The sequence below is a fragment of the Dipodomys spectabilis genome, unplaced genomic scaffold, assembly GCF_019054845.1.
Source record: "Dipodomys spectabilis isolate Male_0828 unplaced genomic scaffold, ASM1905484v1 ptg000342l, whole genome shotgun sequence".
Taxonomy (NCBI): Eukaryota; Metazoa; Chordata; class Mammalia; order Rodentia; family Heteromyidae; genus Dipodomys; species Dipodomys spectabilis.
Window position 1 is genome coordinate 2076556 of NW_024871019.1, and position 18708 is coordinate 2095263.

Consider the following 18708-nt stretch of genomic DNA (forward strand, 5'->3'; position numbering starts at 1 on the left):
GTGAATTCTCCTTACCCTGATACTAACATCTCCAAGAAGACCTACTGTGTACCTGTCTAATACCATGCCTGGCAAAAATGCCCAAAGCTCCAAATACATTAGAGGAAGAAAACCTGTTATACAAAGTTGTAATTCACACCACAGACAGCAGCCAGTAAGTTACTGCAGTTTGGAAGAACCCAATGATCAACTTCAACCTGGGAAGGCGGTTTCTCTGAGAAAGATGGTTCAAGGACAGAATGAAGAATCTTAAGTTCAAAACTAAACACAAGCAAGGTGTGGTGGTCCACACCTGTGATCACAGCACTTGGGAAGGTAAGGCGGGAGAAGCGAGAGTTGGGAGGGCAGTCTGAGCTACAGGGTGAAATCTCTTCTCAAAAGACAAACACACAAGAAACTATTCACTACGTTAAGAAACCCACTAAAGATTGAGGCTGGGCACTGTGGTAGTTGGAGCCTGTAACCCTAGCTACTCATGAGTTCAGGAGGATAGTGGTTTGAGGTCAGCAGGCAAAAAGTTAGTGAGATCCTATATCAGTGAAACGTGCCGGTGTGGCAATACACCTGTAATCCCAACTGCAGGTATAAAGTATAGGTAAGAAGATCACTGCCTGAGACCAGCTCTGGGCAAAAATGTAAAGTAAAAGTATAAAGGGGGAGGGGGTGGGGCCTGGAGGCATGGCTCAAACGGTAGTACCTGCTTGGCAAGTAGAAAGCCCCAAGTTCAGCTCTCCAGGCGAATAAATAAACAACAACAACAACAATAATAATAATTCAGAGGAGTGATTATCCCAAAATGTCTTTAGGAAAGTTAATGTAGAAATGGATTTGAAACAACAAGTACAACAGGAGAAAAAAATAATGAAAGACATGAAGAATGCCTATAATCCCAGAGACCTGACAGGCTGAGTAAGAAAGATCCGCTCGTAAGGTGAAGGTCAAAGAATAGAGGTTTAAAAAAAAAAAAAGGCAGGCTGGGAAGGCGGCTTAGCAGTCAAGTGCTTACCTAGCATGCATGAAGCCCTGGGTTCAATTCCTCAGTACCATATACACAGAAAAAACTGGAAGTAGTGCTGTGGCTCAAGTAGTAGAGTGCTGGCCTTGAGCAAAAGAAGCTCAGAGACAGTGCCCAGGCTCTGAGTTCAAGCCCCAGGACTGGCCAAAAAAAAAAGATCAACTGATAGACAGATAAACACACTTTCAATGAGATTAGAGCTAAAGCAAATTCTAATGGAAAATCTGAAGTTTTTGAATAAAATATGGGGATACTATTTACTAAAAAGTGAAGCGAGTAACAAACTTAATTGAAAGGCAATCAGGGTTAGAGGCTAGTCCAGGCAAATAACTAGCAAAGCTCTCTCTCAACAAATAATAAGCCAAGTGTGGTGGTGCACAACCATGATCTAACTAGGCAGAAGACACATGTAGAAAGAAACCATGAGTTCAAGTCCCAAGACCTGCATAAAACTAAAAAAAAAAAAAAAAAAAAAAAGGTTTTTCACTTTGTTGTCACCTGCAGCATTTTCAAGGCCACGGTTGCTACTTGGCTCTAGGGCTTTCAGATGGGTGTGCTTGTGGGAGACGAGAAACCAGCTGCAGTTACCTGACACATCACCCATAATCCAACTACCCTCTCCACCGTCAGAGCGCCTTCCTGTCTCTTCCTTTCTTATTTCCAACACCCGCCAATGGACCATTAGTAAAAAACGGACCATGAGGAGTACAGACAGCTAAAACTTGCTGCTGTCATCTCCCAACAACTTTCACTATGGGTCCTGGTCCTTTTCAAGGGTAACAGTGAAAGAGGCAAAGTGGTCTTCCTGTTTAGCTGAGGAAGGGAGGGAAGAGAGGAAGGAAGGGAGGTTGGTTAACAACTATTACTTCTTGCCGGACGGATACGTTCCTTCTTCTTTCACTAGTGGGGTTGGGGGGGGGGGAGAGGGACTGGCTGGCCTTGTCCATCCCTTTTAATAAGAGAAAAAAGGAAAAAGAAGTACATGAAGATGAAGCTTAGGAAGGAAGAAAAGAGAAATGGAAGGAGAAGAGGGGGAAAAAAAAAGTGGATAACCAGGTAGACAAGGAACATATCTTTAAAACTCCACGGAAGGAAAAGGAAGATTTCCAGAGACTACGTCCACTTGGAAGAGGGGTGGTATCTACATCTCCAAGAAGCTGGGGGCGGGGAGGAGGGCTGTCTGGTGGGTGAAGTGGGGTGGAATGGGGTGAGATTGGGGTGGGGTGAGGTGGGGGAGGAGGGAATGTGGTGAGGTGGGGATGGGGTGAGATGGGGTGGGATGGGGTGAAGGGGGATGGGGTGAGGGGGGATGGGGTGAGATTGGGGTGGGATGGGGTGAGGTGGAATGGGGTGAGATTGGGGTGGGATGGGGTGAGATTGGGGTGTGGTGGGGATGGGGATGGGGTGAGGGGGGATGGGGTGAGATTGGGGTGAGGTGGGGATGGGGATGGGGTGAGGGGGGATGGGGTGAGGTGGAATGGGGTGAGATTGGGGTGAGGTGGGGATGGGGATGGGGTGAAGGGGGATGGGGATGGGGTGAGATTGGGGTGGGATGGGGTGAGATGGGGATGGGGTGAGGTGGAATGGGGTGAGATTGGGGTGGGATGGGGTGAGGGGGGATGGGGTGAGGTGGAATGGGGTGAGATTGGGGTGGGATGGGGTGAGGGAGGATGGGGTGAGGTGGAATGGGGTGAGATTGGGGTGGGATGGGGTGAGGGAGGATGGGGTGAGGTGGAATGGGGTGAGATTGGGGTGGGATGGGGTGAGATTGGGGTGAGATGGGGTGAGGTGGGGATGGGGATGGGGTGAGGGGGGATGAGACGCTGTCAGAGCCACCAGCCTGTCCCCAATCCCCTCGTTCTCGCCTCAGCCCCCGGGGTGGGGTGGGGGGGTGCTGGGGGGGACGGACCCCCACCCCACGCCCGGACCCCAGGCCTCGGGCAGCGCGCCGGGCGCCCGGGGGGGGCGGCGCGGCCTGGCCGCGGGCCGGCGGGCCGCGGGGGTGCGGAGGGAGCTCCGCGGAGGTCGGACCCCCGGGCCGGGGCCTGCCGGGCGGCTGGCGCGCGCGGCCGCGGCCCAGGCGGGGCGGCGCGGAGGCGGCTCCCGCGGAGTCCGCCCGCCGCCCGCACCGCGGGGCTCGGGGGAGGCAGAGAGAGGACGGGCCGGCGGCGGCGGCGGCGCACTCACCGAGAGGACGCTCATGCGGATGGGGGTCTCCAGCAGGCACGCCATCTTGGGCCCTTCCCACCCCGGCGGCGGCCGGCTGCCGGCGCGCGCGCGGGGACACCCGCACTTTCGACACGCTCGAGCCGTCCGCCGGAGCCCCTCACACGCACACGGCCCCACACACCGGGCCGGACACACCTCTCGGTAACCCGGAGAGGGGCCGGGGTGGGGGGGGGGGGACGGACGGAGGGAGGGAGAGGGGGGGAAACCGCGTCAGACGCCGGCCGGCGAATCGGCCGTTGCGAAACAGCAGCTACGCTCGGGCTGGGGGCGGGGGCGAGTGAGAGGGCGCGGGCAGCGCTGTGCGCATGCGCGAAAGGGCGCCCGGGGTGTTTTTTTTTTCCCCCTTCCCTCTTCTCCCCGCGCCCGGTCGTACGTGGTGGGCGGGGGCCACGAGGATGTGGGCGGGGCCTCGAGGGTGTGGGCGTGGTCTCGAGGGAGGGGGCGGAGCTTTATGCTGGCGCTCTGCAGAGCTGCCGGGGGATTCCCTTGGTTGAGTTCACGTTGGTTGGGTTCACGTCTTTTCACGTCAGTTTTCAGAAGCAGAAGAAAAATCCAGTAGGTGGAACCGCCCGCATACTTTTCAGGTTTGCTTTCTCACGCTCAAATTCTCGGCCCTGTCTTTACACCGCACCCCTAGGGATGTGATTATTATTTCCATTTTACAGCTGGAGGCAGGGGATCTCAAAAAACAAATAAACAAAACCACAACGAACACCGGCCCGGGTGTGACAGGTGCACGACCCCACTTCTCCTGCTGTGACATCAAGAATGGACACTAGTTAGGACGTCGGGGCTCATCAGTTGCCTTCGCTTGGAGAGATCATTCTGTTGCCAATTAGTTTCCGTTTTCTCCAGTGTTAAATAATGAGAGTTCACGGAGGCTCCATAGACAAAGTACTTACAACACGCCTGGAACGTGGAAAGCATTGCACAATAGGTGTGATAGCCTGTTTCCAGCCTCTGAATCAAATGTGTGCGTGTGTGTGTGTGTGTGTGTGTGTGTGTAGGGGAAATTGATCAAATGTTTGAATGTTTTATATTAAAACACTGAGAAATGAGGCCACGTGCCTAATTTAGGCTGTTACCTCTACCCTGAATTAAAGCTATCTATAGCCTTCCGAGTGGAGTAGATTTAAAAAAAAATCTATCCCTCACAATTGCTTCTCATTGATTTTCTCTGTTCTTCCCGACCTGAGTGTCTAACTAAAATAATTGCAGCATTTATCAGCCCCAGCTTATGGGGACTGCTTTCCTTTAAAAAAAAAAAAAAGTTGAATTCCTAGAAGGTAAGAATTTTATTTAAGATAACCCTGACACTTTAGCTCTTTTCCCAAAAAAACGTCCACAATCTGTCTACTTGCTTGTTGGCATCTTTGATCTCTTGTCTTTCATGGATGAATTGGATGCTTTTCGCAGTTTCTGACACATCTACTTTTATTCAGCTTACTTTCTAATTAGGGAGATAACTATTTGGTAGGAAAATCTAGAGTCCCAAGTCCCATTTTTTAAACTTAATAATTCCAGAAGCTTTTAGGAATAGTTTTTTAAAAAAATCAGTAAGTTCTTAAGTTGCCTATTAAGAACATATTATTTGTGAATGTCTTTAGAAACAAAATTCACACTAAAGAATCAGCCACTCTCTCTTACACACTTGTATTAACCTTGGTTTAATTTTTAGCAAAGGAAAACTTCTATTTCCAGGGCTTTCATTTACCCTTCTGGTTTTAAGTTCTATCATCTGTCAAACTGCTAAAACACAAGGACTAAGAGATAAGAGACACACAGAGTTGCAGTGCACACCAAAATCTCCAGGGCAACCAGATGCCCATGGCTCACTCAGAAGATTGAGTTCTGAGGATTGAGGTTTGTTCTCAGCCTGGACAGGAAAGGCCAAGAGACCCTGTTCCCCAATTAACTACCGAAAAGCCAGAAGTGGAACTGTGGCTCAAGTGGTGGAGAAATAACCTGGAGCAATAAAAACAGGCAACGCCCAGGTTCTGAACCCAAACCTCATTACTGGCACAATACATACATAAGTAAATAAATAATATGTAATAAATATAAATAAGTAGGGCTGGGAAGGTGGCTCAGTGGTACAGCGCTTGCCTTGCATACATGAGGCCCTGGGTTCGATTCCTCAGCACCACATAAGCAGCAAAAAAAAAAAAGGCCGGAAGTGGCGCTGTGGCTCAAGTGGTAGAGCACTTGCCTTGAGCTGAAAAGCTGAGGGACAGCGCCCAGGCCCAGAGTTCAGGCCCCACGACCAGACCCAGAAAAAAAAAAAAAAAAAATATATATATATATATATGCATAAATAAGTAAACGCAAGTAAGTAGAAATAAGTAAAAAAGATATAATGCATATGTTTATAAATAAAAATATGTAAGTATGTTTATATATTATAATATACAATACAGTATATAACATACTACATATATGTAGTATATAATGATCTCATATGTTATATGCTATAATATGTGTAATTATATAATACCCTATATGCAAATATGCATAAGTATATAATACATTACAATATGATATAGTATATATTTATGTATAACTATGTAATTATGACATAAAGGTGACTTATAAATATGAAATATTTAAAGTATAAAAACAAATATAAATATAATTTAATTACAATTCTAATATATATTTATATTTAATAAATATGTTATGTATTACATTGTATAGAAATGTGGTATAGTATAAATATATCACATATCACATATAAATATTATATACTGTATCTCTATATAATTATATTGTATATAATTATCTGTAATATATTATAACCTATCACATATAATTTATCATAGACTTATTTATATATGTATAACTATCACATTGCCATATAAATATATGATTTATATAATATATACACGTATATAATATATAAAATATAAATGTGTATATGTCGTATTTATATTTATATATATTGTATTTCTATAAACAAATACATGAATAGAAACAAACACTTCTGGTGTTGGCGGTGCCCTTCCGGCTTCCGCTCTCGCGCGACTTGCGGGCCGGAAGTTACGTCGCGCTCGCGTCCCAGGCGGCCCCGGGGGGGCTGCGTGATGTTGGCGGGAACTCCGCGGGCGTCGGACGTCCGGCGGCCCCGGGACGCGGGCGAGCCCGCGGCGTTGCGGGCAGCGAGATGCGGGTAGCCGTGACCGGCTGCTGCCATGGGGAGCTGGACAAGATCTACGAGACGCTGGCGGTGGCGGAGCGGCGCGGCGCGGGCCCCGTGGACCTGCTGCTGTGCTGCGGCGACTTCCAGGCGGTGCGCAACGAGGCCGACCTGCGCTGCATGGCCGTGCCGCCGCGCTACCGCCACATGCAGACCTTCTACCGGTGAGCCGGGGGCCGGGGGGCCGGGGGGGGGGGTCGGGGGGGACGGGGGGGGTACGTGGGGCGGGAATGTCACCGTCCCTCCCCCCTGCCCGCACACACCCGTCCCGTCCCGTCTGCGGGCCGGCCGCCGTACTCGGAGGGACTGGACAGGTTCCCCCCCCCCCCCCCGCTTGGTCCTGGGCTGAGCCGTCTGGGGGCGGGGGGGGGGGGGGAGTCGCTCCGTTAATCATCCCGCAGCTTTGCTCTGGGCCCAGGCCCTGCCCCTGTTTGAGACGCTCAAGTGACAGCCGTGGACTCGATCAACTTCTTTACCACACTGGATCGTGCTGGCCTCAACGTTAGGCAGAGAGAGAGAGAGAGAGAGAGAGAGAGAGAGAAGGAGAGGGAGGGAGAAGAGGGTTCTGCTAGCCTAAAACTCAGGCGTGTGTGTGTGTGTGTGTGTGTGTGTGTGTGCTGGGACTTGAACTTGTGTGTGTGTGTGTGCTGGGTTTTGAATTTGTGTGTGTGTGTGTATGCTGGGACTTGAACTTGTGTGTGTGTGTGTGCGCGTGTGCTGGGACTTGAACTGTGTGTGTGTGTGTGTGTGTGTGCTGGGACTTGAACTTGTGGCAGGGGGCGGCTGTCCCTTTTCTGCTTCGAGGCAGATTGATGCCCTACCACTTGAGTCACAGTTCCACTTCCTGTTTCTTTACAGTTAATTTCTGGGCTGGCTTTGAACCTCAACCCTCAGATCTCAACCTCCTGAGTAACTAGGGTTATAGGCATCTATAACCTTATAGCCTATAACCCCTTCCTTCTTTTTTTTTTTTTTTTTTTTTTGGTCAGTCTTGGGACTTGAACTCTGGGCCTGGGTACTGTTCCTGTGCTCTTCAGCTCAAGGCAAGCGCTCTACTGCTTGAGCCACAGAGGCACTTCCGGTTTTTCTAGTGGTTCATTGGACTTTCCTGCCCGGGCTGGCTCTGAACTATGATCCTCAGATCTCAGCCTCCTGAGTAGCTAGGATTACAGATGTGAGCCATCGGCGCCAGGCTAACCCCTTTATTCTTAAGCACAAGGGTGGATACAGGAGACCTTTACAAAGAGTTTTACAACATTTTTGAATGAGATCAGCTTTGTCCTCTAGACATTATTTTACATCTCTGCTTGATTTGCCGACTGAGAATTTTACCTTTCTGTTTCTAGGTATTATTCTGGAGAGAAAAAGGCCCCGGTTCTCACCATCTTCATTGGCGGAAACCATGAAGCTTCAAATCATTTACAAGAGTTGCCCTATGGTGGCTGGGTGGCACCAAACATTTATTATTTAGGTATGTGATCATGTGTCATAGTTTGCTTTGAAGAGATGGAAGGACTTGTTGGAATTTGTATTAATAGGCAGCATCTTGAGATAAATAGTGTTTTCAGAATGTCAATTTTATCATTAATTTTATCATGAAAATTTACTTGACATAGTTATGTCAAGTAAAATTCCATAAAATTGCATAAAATTCCAGGCCCCTGCTTTTCCCTTAGAAAAGCAATTGCCTTTGTCTATGATAATTGTATTTATTCCTTTACTTACTTACTATCAGACTTGGGGTTCGAACTCAGTGCCTGGGCTGTATCCCTGAGCTTTTATGCTCCAGGCTAGCCCTCTACCGCTTGAGCCACAGCTCTACTTGTGGCTTTTTGGTCATCAATTGGTGATAAGAATCTCATAGACTTCACTGCCCTGCTGATTTTGAAATGTTATCCTCAGATTTCAACCTCCCGAGTAGCTTACAGGCCTGAGCCTCTGTAGTCCAGCAGTAATTTTATTTCACTGCACAATTTTCCAGGTTTGGCAGGTGTGGTGAAATACCGAGGTGTGAGGATTGGTGGCATCTCTGGTATCTTCAAATCTCATGACTATCGAAAAGGTATTGTCATCGTGAAAACTTGTTCTTCACTTTTAGGACTTACCTGACTTAGAGTAATGCAAGCACGATGTACACTGTGACATAGTTATTGCACTTTATTTCTCCTGTGAATACTTTTATTCTCAATTTTTATGTTTCATTTTGTTTGTTGCTTTTCTATGCAGGTCCTGGGACTTGAACTCAGGACCTGGACTCTGTCCCAAACCTTCATTTTGCTCAAGGCTATGCTTGAGCCATAGCTCTACTGCCAGCTTTTTTAGTAGGTCAGTGGAGATAAGACTCTCACAGCCTTTTCTTGCCTGAGATCCTTGGATCTCAGATCTCAGCTTCCTGCATATCTGTGTCAGCATTCACCTGACTTCTATCCTAATTCTCTCCTGCCTTTTTTCCTCTCTTGCCAGGCAAGCCCTATGCCTAATTTGGTGTTTGTCATTCACTAGATTACTAGTACACCTAGGAAAGCTGGGAACAATGTATCAAACAGCATGTTTGCAACTTTATATAAATGTATCTTATTGCTTGTGTGTTTCTATACATTGCTTACTTATTTGACATAATTCCCAAACCATTGGTTATCCATGTGACTCTAATCTGTTCATTCATAGCTATGAATTTTAAAGTTAGAGGAATGAATAGCTTGGATTGATATTGATTAATCTAACTTCGTAAATTAAGTTGGCAGCCAAAACTTACATCATTAAAGTAATTGTCAAGTCACAAGTTTGTTCCTGTCCTTTTCCTCTGTATGGGGTTTTTCTTTTTTTGTGTGTGTCGGTCCTGGGGCTTAAACTAGGGGCCTGGGCTCTGTCCCTGAGCTTTTATACTCAAGGCTAATGCTCTACTACTTGAGCCACAGCTCCACTCTGGCTTTCTGTGAACTTTATTTTTTTTTTTTTGGGTCTGGTCGTGGGGCCTGAACTCTGGGCCTGGGCGCTGTCCCTCAGCTCTTCAGCTCGAGGCTAGCACTCTACCACTTGAGCCACAGCACCACTTCCGGCTTTTTTCTTTTTGCTTATGTGGTGCTGAGGAATCAAACCCAGGGCCTCTGGCATGCAAGGCAAGCACTCTACCACTGAGCCACCTTCCCAGCCCCCACTTCTGGCTTTCTATGGATAAGAATCTCATGGTCTTTCCTGGCATCGAACAGTAATCCTCAAATCTCAGCCTCCTGAGTAGCTAGGATTACAGACATCAGCCACTGTACGGCTGTTCTTTATGGTTTTAACCTCTGGCATGGATTTACATAGACAGGCTGTTGGCTACGCCTATAATTCCATGTATGTTATATCCATCTTTGGAAGACAGTTGATAACATAGCTTGTTTCTCTTCTGATTTAAGGTCATTTTGAGTGTCCCCCTTACAATTCGTCCACCATAAGGAGTATATATCATGTGAGAAATATTGAAGTCTATAAATTAAAACAGGTATGTAGAAAGTCCATTACAGCAGACTTGAGAGGGGGAAAAAAAAAAAAGTTCAGTGATTTGGTACCAGAATGCATTTTGCTCCTCTTCATATGGTACTTCGGAGAACAGCAATTTGATATTTCTAAAATTTAGCATTTGAATTGCTTTCGGAGGTTCACAGATGGCCAGACTTTTGTTTCTTAATAGCTAACAATTCTTTTTAAGGACTTAAGGTAAAAGTAAAGAATTATGTATAAAAGCCAAGCATTGTGGTTCATGATTATAATCCCAGCTGTGGGATATTTAAGATGGTCCCTGAGGCAGAGAGAAGCTGTTTCTGTCTGTTTAGATGGGTGTGTAGCTTCCTGCGTGAGGACGGGCCCCCCGCGATGAGTTCTGCGGAGAGGTTCCAGACATCTCCGTGGTGGGCATCAAGTGGACGGGATTGTTCTGGTTACTTCAGCTCTTGTTCAGGGTTTTTTCCTTCCTGTTCTGTTCTTTAAAGCTGAAGCAGCCTATAGATGTATTCTTATCTCATGATTGGCCCAGAAGTATCTATCACTATGGAAATAAGAAGCAACTCCTGAAGACCAAGTCTTTTTTCCGCCAAGAGGTGGAGAATAACACGCTGGGCAGCCCAGCCGCCTCGGAACTCCTGGACCATCTGAAGCCCACTTACTGGTTCTCCGCCCACCTGCACGTCAAATTTGCAGCCTTGATGCAGCATCAGGTAGAGAGCCAAGTCCTTCCTCTTTGTCTCTCATCAGCACTCACTGAACACTCGTGAACTAGACGCAGTGGGCGCAGCTGTACAGCTAGAAAGAGAAATGAGAGTTCACTCACCTCTTCTGAGTAGCTCAGCACAGAAAGTAATCAAGCAACCAGCAATTACAAAGCAGTCTGAGCTTGGTGGGAAATTGTCGGGTGTTGTGGGAGCTCTACACTGGCTCGGTGCAGTGGGGAGGGGGATTGAGGGCGGAGCTGAGCCCTGCAATGCCAGGAAGAAATAGCCTCTTTCCTTTTTTTTCCGGCCATTCCTGGGGTTTTGAACTCGGGGCCTGGGGACTGTCCCTGAGCTTCTTTTGCTCAAGGCTACCACTTGAGCAATAGCGCCACCTCTGGCTTATGTGTAGATGGTACTGTGGAATGGAACCCGGGCTTCATGCATGCTAGGCAAGCACTCTACCACTAAGCCACATTCCCAGCTCCCGTGTGTCTTTTTGGTGTCTCTGTGTTGTGTTATGCTGGTTAGTAAGGTTTGACCTCAGGGCTTTAAGCTCTTATTTCTTTTCTTTTGTTTTGTTTTAATTCAAGTATGGTGCTCTACCACTTGAGCCACAGCCCTACTTTTGGCTATTTGCTGATTAACTTAGATAAGCGGCTCATGGACTTTTCTGCCCAGGCTGGCTTTGAACCTCAATCCTCAGATCTCAGCCTCCTGCGCAGCTCGGATGACAGGTGTGAGCACTTGCACCCACCAGCACTTCAGTTTTCAGGGAGACATGGGTGTTGCCTCCACTAGGACCTTCACATTCATGAATTCTCCCCGCTTGCTTTTTCTCAGTTCACTTTAAAAAAAAAGCTTTTTAGGAAGAATAATTACATAGCAGGAAATCAGCCTACAATTCAATGATTCTACTTCTGTTCCAGTTATGCAGATATCACATGACCCAGTTTGGTGACTTTTTTGGTAATACTGAGGATTGAACTCAGGGCTTTGTGCTCGATAGGCAGGTATTCTATTGGAGCCATGCCCCCCAGTCCAGCCTTGCCTTCCATGACACAGCGAATATGGAATACTTTGGGGGGGAAAGTAACATTCTTTTGATACACCGCTTAGGAGCACTTGTGATAGTGTCCTAGTCAATATATGAATGACCTGTGATACGTTAATATTCTCCCATTGTGTCTTATCTTGCCTAGGCCACGGATAAAGGAGAGACAGCCAAAGCAACCAGATTTTTAGCCTTGGACAAATGCTTACCACATAGAGACTTTCTTCAGGTAAGCAAACACAAAACATTTTGCAAAACAGTTTTTACTCTTGCAGTGATTAAAAATGTTGGTTTGGTTTGGTTTGGTTGTGCTGGTCCTAGGGCTCGAACTCAGGTCCCAGACACTATCCTTGAGCTTCTTTTTTTTTTTTTTTCTCAATACTAAGACTCTTAATCACTCAAGCCACAGCTCTACTTCCAGCTTTTTTTTTTTTTTTGTAGTTTATTGGAGATAATATTCTCAGGGACTTCCCTGCCAAGGCTGGCTCCAACCCTTAGATCTCATCCTCCCGAATAGCTGGGATTACAGGCATGAGCCACTGGCGCCAGGCTCAAATACCTTTATGGTCTGATTAGTTTATCTTAAGATACTTAGGCTATGCAGACGGTATCTGTTATCACCTCATGGTGCTGCTTTCTCCGCTAGGTCTTAGAAATCCCACACGACCCCGGTGCGTCTGACCAGCTGGAGTATGACGTGGAATGGCTGGCTGTCCTCCGGGCCACTAACGACCTGGTGAACGTGACCGGGGGCCTGTGGAATATGCCCGAGAACAACGGCCTGCACGCACGGTGAGAGGAGCGTGCACTTTGCGTGTGCAGGGAGGTCTCTGCGGCTTCTATGTCGTTTTGTTTCGTTGGGTTTCTGGGATGGACGGGAGGCAAGGGGACAGTGTTCCTCTGGGAAAACCTACCAAATGTCTGCCCGGTGACCTGACCTAACCTGGCGAGGCCCAATGGTTGCATGGCATCTTCAGCCTGAACGGCTGTGGCCATTACCCCCGGCACGCCCTGGCCTGGGTGCCATCCCTGAGCTCTTGTGCTCAAGTCTTAGCACTTGAGCTACAGCTCCACTTCCACCTTTTATTTTATTTTAATTTTAGGGAAGGTGGTACTTATTTGGAGATAAGAATCTCCTGGACTTTTCTGTTTGAACCATAATCCTCAGATCGCAATCTGACCATACAGAATTTTGCTGGGTGATTCATTTCCTCTGTGTGCACTTGCCAGTTACTATTTGAGGGGGATCACATGTGAAAATGGATCGCTCAGGCTGAGAAGGTAGCTTCGAGGTAGAGTGCTTGCCTAGCATGCGTGGAGCCCTGGGTTCAATTCCTCAGTAACACAGACACAGAAAAAGCCAGAAGTGGCACCATGGCTCAAGTGGTAGAGCGCTGGTCTTGAGCAAAAAGAAGCTCAGGCAGAGCGCTCAGGCCCTGAGTTCAAGTCCCAGGACTGGCAAAAAAAAAAAAGACCATGGATTGTTCTGCCTCTTATAGGTGGGATTACAGTGCCACCGAGGAAGCCATGAAGGAGGTGATGGATAAGATGAACCAGGACCTCAAGGTGCCCTGCAACTTCAGCGTCACCGCGGCCTGCTATGACCCCAGCAAGCCACAGGCCCCAGTGCAGCCTGTGCACAGGATCAACCCGCAGACCACTGAGTTCTGTGCCCAGCTTGGCATCACAGACATGAACGTGAGGCTTCAGGAGGCCAAGGAAGAGCACCCACCTTGTGGGGACTACGAAGAGCAGGAGGAGGGGAGCGACGACTCTGGAGAAGACCGGAGCGAGTACACCACCGACACCTCCGCCCTGTCCTCCATTAATCCCGATGAGATCACGCTAGATGAAGAAGAGGAGGAGGAGGAGGAGGATTGTGGAGGTTCACCCAGTGACATGAACACACCCTCAGCAGAACCTCCTTCCTATCAGGCTTCCGATTTCTCCACAAGCTTTTCTGATGTGAGGGTCTTGCCGGGGTCCATGGTTGTATCTTCCGATGACTTACCAGGCTCTCCCTCGGGTACCGAAGGGGGACCCCTAGAGGACGATGGGAAGGACTTCACTGAGTCGCCCTTGAAGAGGCTGAGTAATGAACACGAACCTGAACAGAGAAAGAAAATCAAGAGGAGGAATCAAGCCATCTATGCGGCGGTGGATGATGATGGCGCTAATGATGATGCCGAAGCCTGACACGTTGACTTGCCTTCCTATTATGTGTACATAGGTGATTTTTTTGAGACCCTATTTTTAGAGTTGGATTTTTGGTGCAAGGATTACCTTTGTAATAATGAAGTTATAAAAGGGGATTATTTTTTTTTTTTTTAGATATCAACTTGGTCTTTAGGCCTTTATATGTTTTAGATACAAATGCATTAAAGGTTCCTGTCCAGTTTTGATTGACCTAACGTCATTTACCTCCATTTCTACACCCTTACCGCTCATGCACTTGATGACAAACACATCTTCTGAAATACGGGACTGTGAACACAGAGGACACATGGATTTTTTTTTCAAGGAGTTAAAATTATATGTATTTTGATGTATTCAAAAAGAGGTATATTTAAGATGTTTTCCAAAGTCCACATCACTTTTGTACATATAATTATGTATCCCTCCTTTTCATGATCTTCCCCCCCAGCAATCAGCTTAATGTCTGTCAGAAATAAATTGCAATTGGAGATGTTACATAAAATTTCAGGAAGTTATTTAAATATTAAACATGGGTAAGACATACAGTCTCATACTTCATTGCTGAAAAGTGGTATCCTTATTGGCTTCTGCATATTGTATTTTAGCTTTAGCTTTCATTTCATGCACGTATAGTGAGTATATACAGATTATTTTCTCCACAGTGCAGCTTTCCTTGTATGAATTGATCAAGGTATAGCTGGACATCACTGGCTCATTCCTGTAATTGTAGCTACTCGGGAGGCTGAGATCTAAGGATTGCCATTCAAAGCCAGCCCAGGCAGGAAAATCTGTGAGACTTATCTCCAGCTAGCCACCAAAAAGCCAGAAGTGGAGGTGTGAGGCTCAAGTGGTAGAGTTGCTAGCCTTGAGCAACAAAACCTCAGGCACAGCACGTAGACTTTTTTTTTTAATTTTTATTTGTCCGTCCAGAGGCTTGAACTCAGGGCCTGGGCAGCTATCCCTTAGCTTTTTCACTCAAGACTGATGCTCTCATCACTTGAACCCACAGCTCTACTTGTGTGGTTAATTGGAGGTAAGAGATTCACAGCCTTTTCTTCCTGGGCTATCTTTGAACCGTGATCCTGAGGACTCAGCCTCCTGATAATCTAGGGTTTCAAGTGTGAGCCACCAGTGCCACCAGTTAGGATAGTTTTAGGTTCACAGTAAAACAGAGGGTGGTCAGAGATCTCCCATAGACCCTCTACCTCCACGTATGCCAGACTTCCGCTAGTCTCACATTCCTTTACCACTCAAGTCCATATATCTGGACTGACAATCATCTCCCAAAGCTGATGGCATGTGTCCTTTCGTTCTGGCTGCTGTGTATTCTGTGGTCTGGATGGGTGCCCAGAATCACATCCAGCCTTCGAGCATCCTGCAGCTGATTTCACCAACCTGACAGTCCTCTGTGCCCCTTTCCATAGCCTTTCTCCCTCAGCCCCCGTCCGCCCTTCACCCTTTTGCTGCCTCTGTAATTCTGGGACCGGCACTTATCCCACAATGCCATATATGTGGCAGCCTCCCGTGTGTAAGTAACCACACGCAGGGCTTTTTTTCACAGAAGCGTTCGGCTCCTGTGCTAAGAGCATACATGATGTGTGCTCACGTAAGCATTCAGCTACTGCGGGGAAAAAAGCGTAAGCAGCTGCTGCCTTATTGCCCACAATGCCTGCCCCGTTCTTTGCTAAACCCTAATAAGGGCTTTGGCTCATTTCTAAGTCATAGTTTTTTATTATTTTGAGTTTATTGAGTTGCTTTGTGTGTGTGTGTATTTTGGACCAAGACCTCGGTATGTAGCCCAGACAGGCTTTACCTTTATGATCCTCCTGTCCCCTGAAGTCCACTATGCTGGGATTACAGGGTTCCACACGCACACCACCACACCTAGTTTATGGTCAAGTTTTATAAGTTCTTTGTATATTTTGGAGAACCATTCTTGGTCAGATAGGTATTTTATCAGTATTTCCCTTCATGGGATATGGCCTCTTTCTGTTCTCTTGACAGAATAAAGTCTTGCTTGTAAACAGTGAGGTAGAACATTGTGGAAGAGAGCCATGAGTCAGGGAGAGGATGTCTCATGGTAGGGGAGAGGGAGGAAAGAACGAGAAAGAGAGAGAAAGATCTGAGACTTCATCTAAACCTGATCACTTAAAGGCCTCAACTTAAAATAGCATCACATTAAGGTGGTAGGGTTTCAATATAGGAATTTGGGAGTGACACAAATATATAGTCTATAATAGTTTATAGTTTATTGAGTTCTTTCTCACAGATGGTTTATGAAAGTACAGGGGAGGGACATCTGGTAAGCCCAGATGTTCCATATTCTTCTATCGTGTGTGTGTGTGTGTGTGTGTGTGTGTGTGAGTGTGTGTGTGTGTGTGTGTGAGTGTGTGTGTGTGTGAGTGTGTGTGTGTGTGAGTGTGAGTGTGTGTGTGTGTGTGTGAGTGTGTGTGTGTGTGTGTGTGAGTGTGTGTGTGTGTGTGTGTGTGTGTGTGTGTGTGTGTGTGTGTGCGCGTAGCATTCAGCCACAGCTCCCTTTCCACATGTTCTTAGTAGTGTCTCACAGAGTTTTCTGCTCAGGCTGGCTCCGAACTGTGATCCTCACATCTCAGCCTTCTGAGTAGCTAGGATTATAGGCGTGAGCCATCCGTAGTACCTGGCTTAAATTCCCTCTTCTTGGCAGGAAGAAGGAATTAACTCTGGCTCCTAGAACTTACCAGCCCACTATCAGAAAGTCACTGGCATTTTCAGGCCTGGTTTTTTTATTTTTTTTCTTTTGCCAGTCTTGGGGCTTGAACTCAGGGCCTGGTCTCTGTCTCTGAGACTCTGTGTGCTCAAGGCTAGCACTACCACTTGAGTCACGGCGCCACTTCGGGCTTTTTCTGTGTATGTGATACTGAGACGTGATTGAACCCAGGGCCTGATGCGTGCTAGGCAAGCACTCTACCACTGAGCCACTTCCTCAGGCCCAGTTCTTTAGCCTTAAAGAGTTGAGCTGAGAACATATTGGTTCACTGGAAACAATTATTTTACCTTATCTCCCCGCCCTCGAACCCCACCAACCACTTTATCCTCAAGTAAATGTTAAAACAGAGATGTGTGCGTGGAGAATTATGCATGTAAATACAAGCATTTCCAGAGCAAACCCAGAAAGGTATTCTCAATAGCTCTGGAAGGTTCTATACGCAGAAGGATGTTTGATTGGTATAACTTAACAGGCAACAGAAAGCCGGAAACATGAGGCTAGCACCATTTTATTGAAAACATAAGCCAGGTGCTGCTGGCTTATTTCTAATTCTAGCTTCTCAGGAGGTTGAGATCTGAGGGTTATGGTTCAAAGCCCACCCAAGCAGGAAAGTCTGTGAGACTCTTAACGCCAATTAAGCACCAAAAAAAACGAAGTGGAGCTGTGACTCAAGTGGTAGAGCGCTAGCCTTGAGAAAAAAGCTCAGGAACAGTGCCCGGGCCCTGAGTTCAAGCCCCAGGACACACACACACACACGATGTAGAATAGTTGAAGTTACATCTTTTGAAACAATGTTGTGTTATATTTGAGTAGTTGTACAACTGAGTTCAACATGGCAGTTTGTGACTACAATGCATCTTTTTTTGGTCAGTCGTGGGGCTTGAACTCGGCCTGGGCGCTGTTCCTCAGCTCTTCAGCTCAAGGCGAGCGCTCTACCACTTGAGCTACAGCACCACTTCTGGTTTTCTGGTGGTTTATTGGAGATAAGAGTTTCACAGCTTTTCCTGCCCAGGCTGGCTTTGAACCGTGATCCTCAGATCTCAGCCTCCTGAGTAGCTAGGATTACAGGCGTGAGCCACCGGCACCTGGCTATACTGCATCTTGACCAGTGTGACCCCTTCTATAATTCTCCATCATCTCTCTTAACCCCACCCCTCCCCTCCAGTTACCTGATTCCATTTTTACATGTATACATTGAATATTACGACTACATTTGCCCACCCTTCCTTCCTCCATTCACCTGCCCCCACCCCCAAGCCTCCCTCCCCTCAACCCATGTTCCAGCTTCCTGGTATTCCTTTAGGTAAACTGTAAGTTATAGTTCTTTGAAGGAGTTACATTATTGCATTCTCCCCTGTGTGTACCCTACTTTAGTCAGTGTGTGTGTGTGTGTGTGTGTGTGTGTGTGTGTGTGTGTGTGTGTGGTTTCATTTGCCTGTCCTGGGGCTTGAACTCAGGGCCTGGGCATTGTCCCTGAGCTGCTTGGGCTCAAGGCTAAAACTCTACCACGTGAACCACAGCACGGCTTCTGGCTTTTTCTGTGTCTGTGGAACTGAGGAATGGAACCCAGGGCTTCATGCAAGCACTCTACCACTAAGCCAGCGACCTTCCCAGCCGTGTGTGTGTGTGTGTGTGTGTGTGTGTGTGTATTTCTATGACTTTGTTTTTCTTTTTCTTTTTTTTTTTGGTGGGTCGTGAGGCTTGAACTCTGGGCCTGGGCACTGTCCCTCAGCTCTTCAGCTCAAGGCTAGCAGTCTACCACTTGAGCCACAGAGCCAGTTCTGGCTTTTTCTGCTTATGTGGTACTGAGGAATCGAACCCAGGGCCTCATGCATGCGAGGCAAGCACTCTTCCCCTGAGCCACCTTCCCAGCCCCCTGTATATGTTTTTATATATGACTTCTAGTTTAGATCTAACTTGTGGTAGCCATTTCTATGCCACAAGCAAATTTTACTGAGACCCTCAAGTACTGACTTTGGCCAACCATCATTGTCTTCAGGATTTAGTGAGAATAATGCCAGTTCTCAATGTGAGTGATTTGATTATTAATTTTTCCATGGATTCCCAATATTCAGTGGGAATTGA

The 18708-nt window shown here is 47.1% G+C and overlaps 2 protein-coding genes across 7 annotated transcripts in view; one reads left to right on the plus strand and one right to left on the minus strand.

Moving 5' to 3' along the window:
• The window catches only part of Armc8 (armadillo repeat containing 8), a 52038-nt gene extending 48727 nt beyond the window's left edge, over positions 1 to 3311 (minus strand). For 4 of the 6 annotated variants that reach the window (XR_006145083.1, XM_042665726.1, XM_042665725.1 and 1 more), the window contains exon 1: positions 3203 to 3311. Coding sequence is in view for 3 of the 6 variants with exons in the window: in XM_042665726.1 (XP_042521660.1) it covers positions 3203 to 3247 (45 nt within the window). In the remaining 3 variants the exon portion in view is untranslated. The remainder of the gene's footprint in view (positions 1 to 3202) is intronic. The other 2 variants (XM_042665727.1, XM_042665728.1) reach the window with 2 other exon arrangements.
• Positions 3312 to 6315: 3004 nt separating this feature from the next.
• Dbr1 (debranching RNA lariats 1) lies at positions 6316 to 14369 on the plus strand. The gene is made up of 8 exons (XM_042665756.1): positions 6316 to 6601; positions 7784 to 7908; positions 8419 to 8499; positions 9839 to 9924; positions 10412 to 10636; positions 11830 to 11910; positions 12328 to 12473; positions 13181 to 14369. The coding sequence occupies exons 1-8, from the start codon at positions 6405 to 6407 to the stop codon at positions 13875 to 13877; spliced, it is 1638 nt and encodes a 545-aa protein (XP_042521690.1). The 5' UTR covers positions 6316 to 6404; the 3' UTR covers positions 13878 to 14369.
• Positions 14370 to 18708: the final 4339 nt, after the last annotated feature.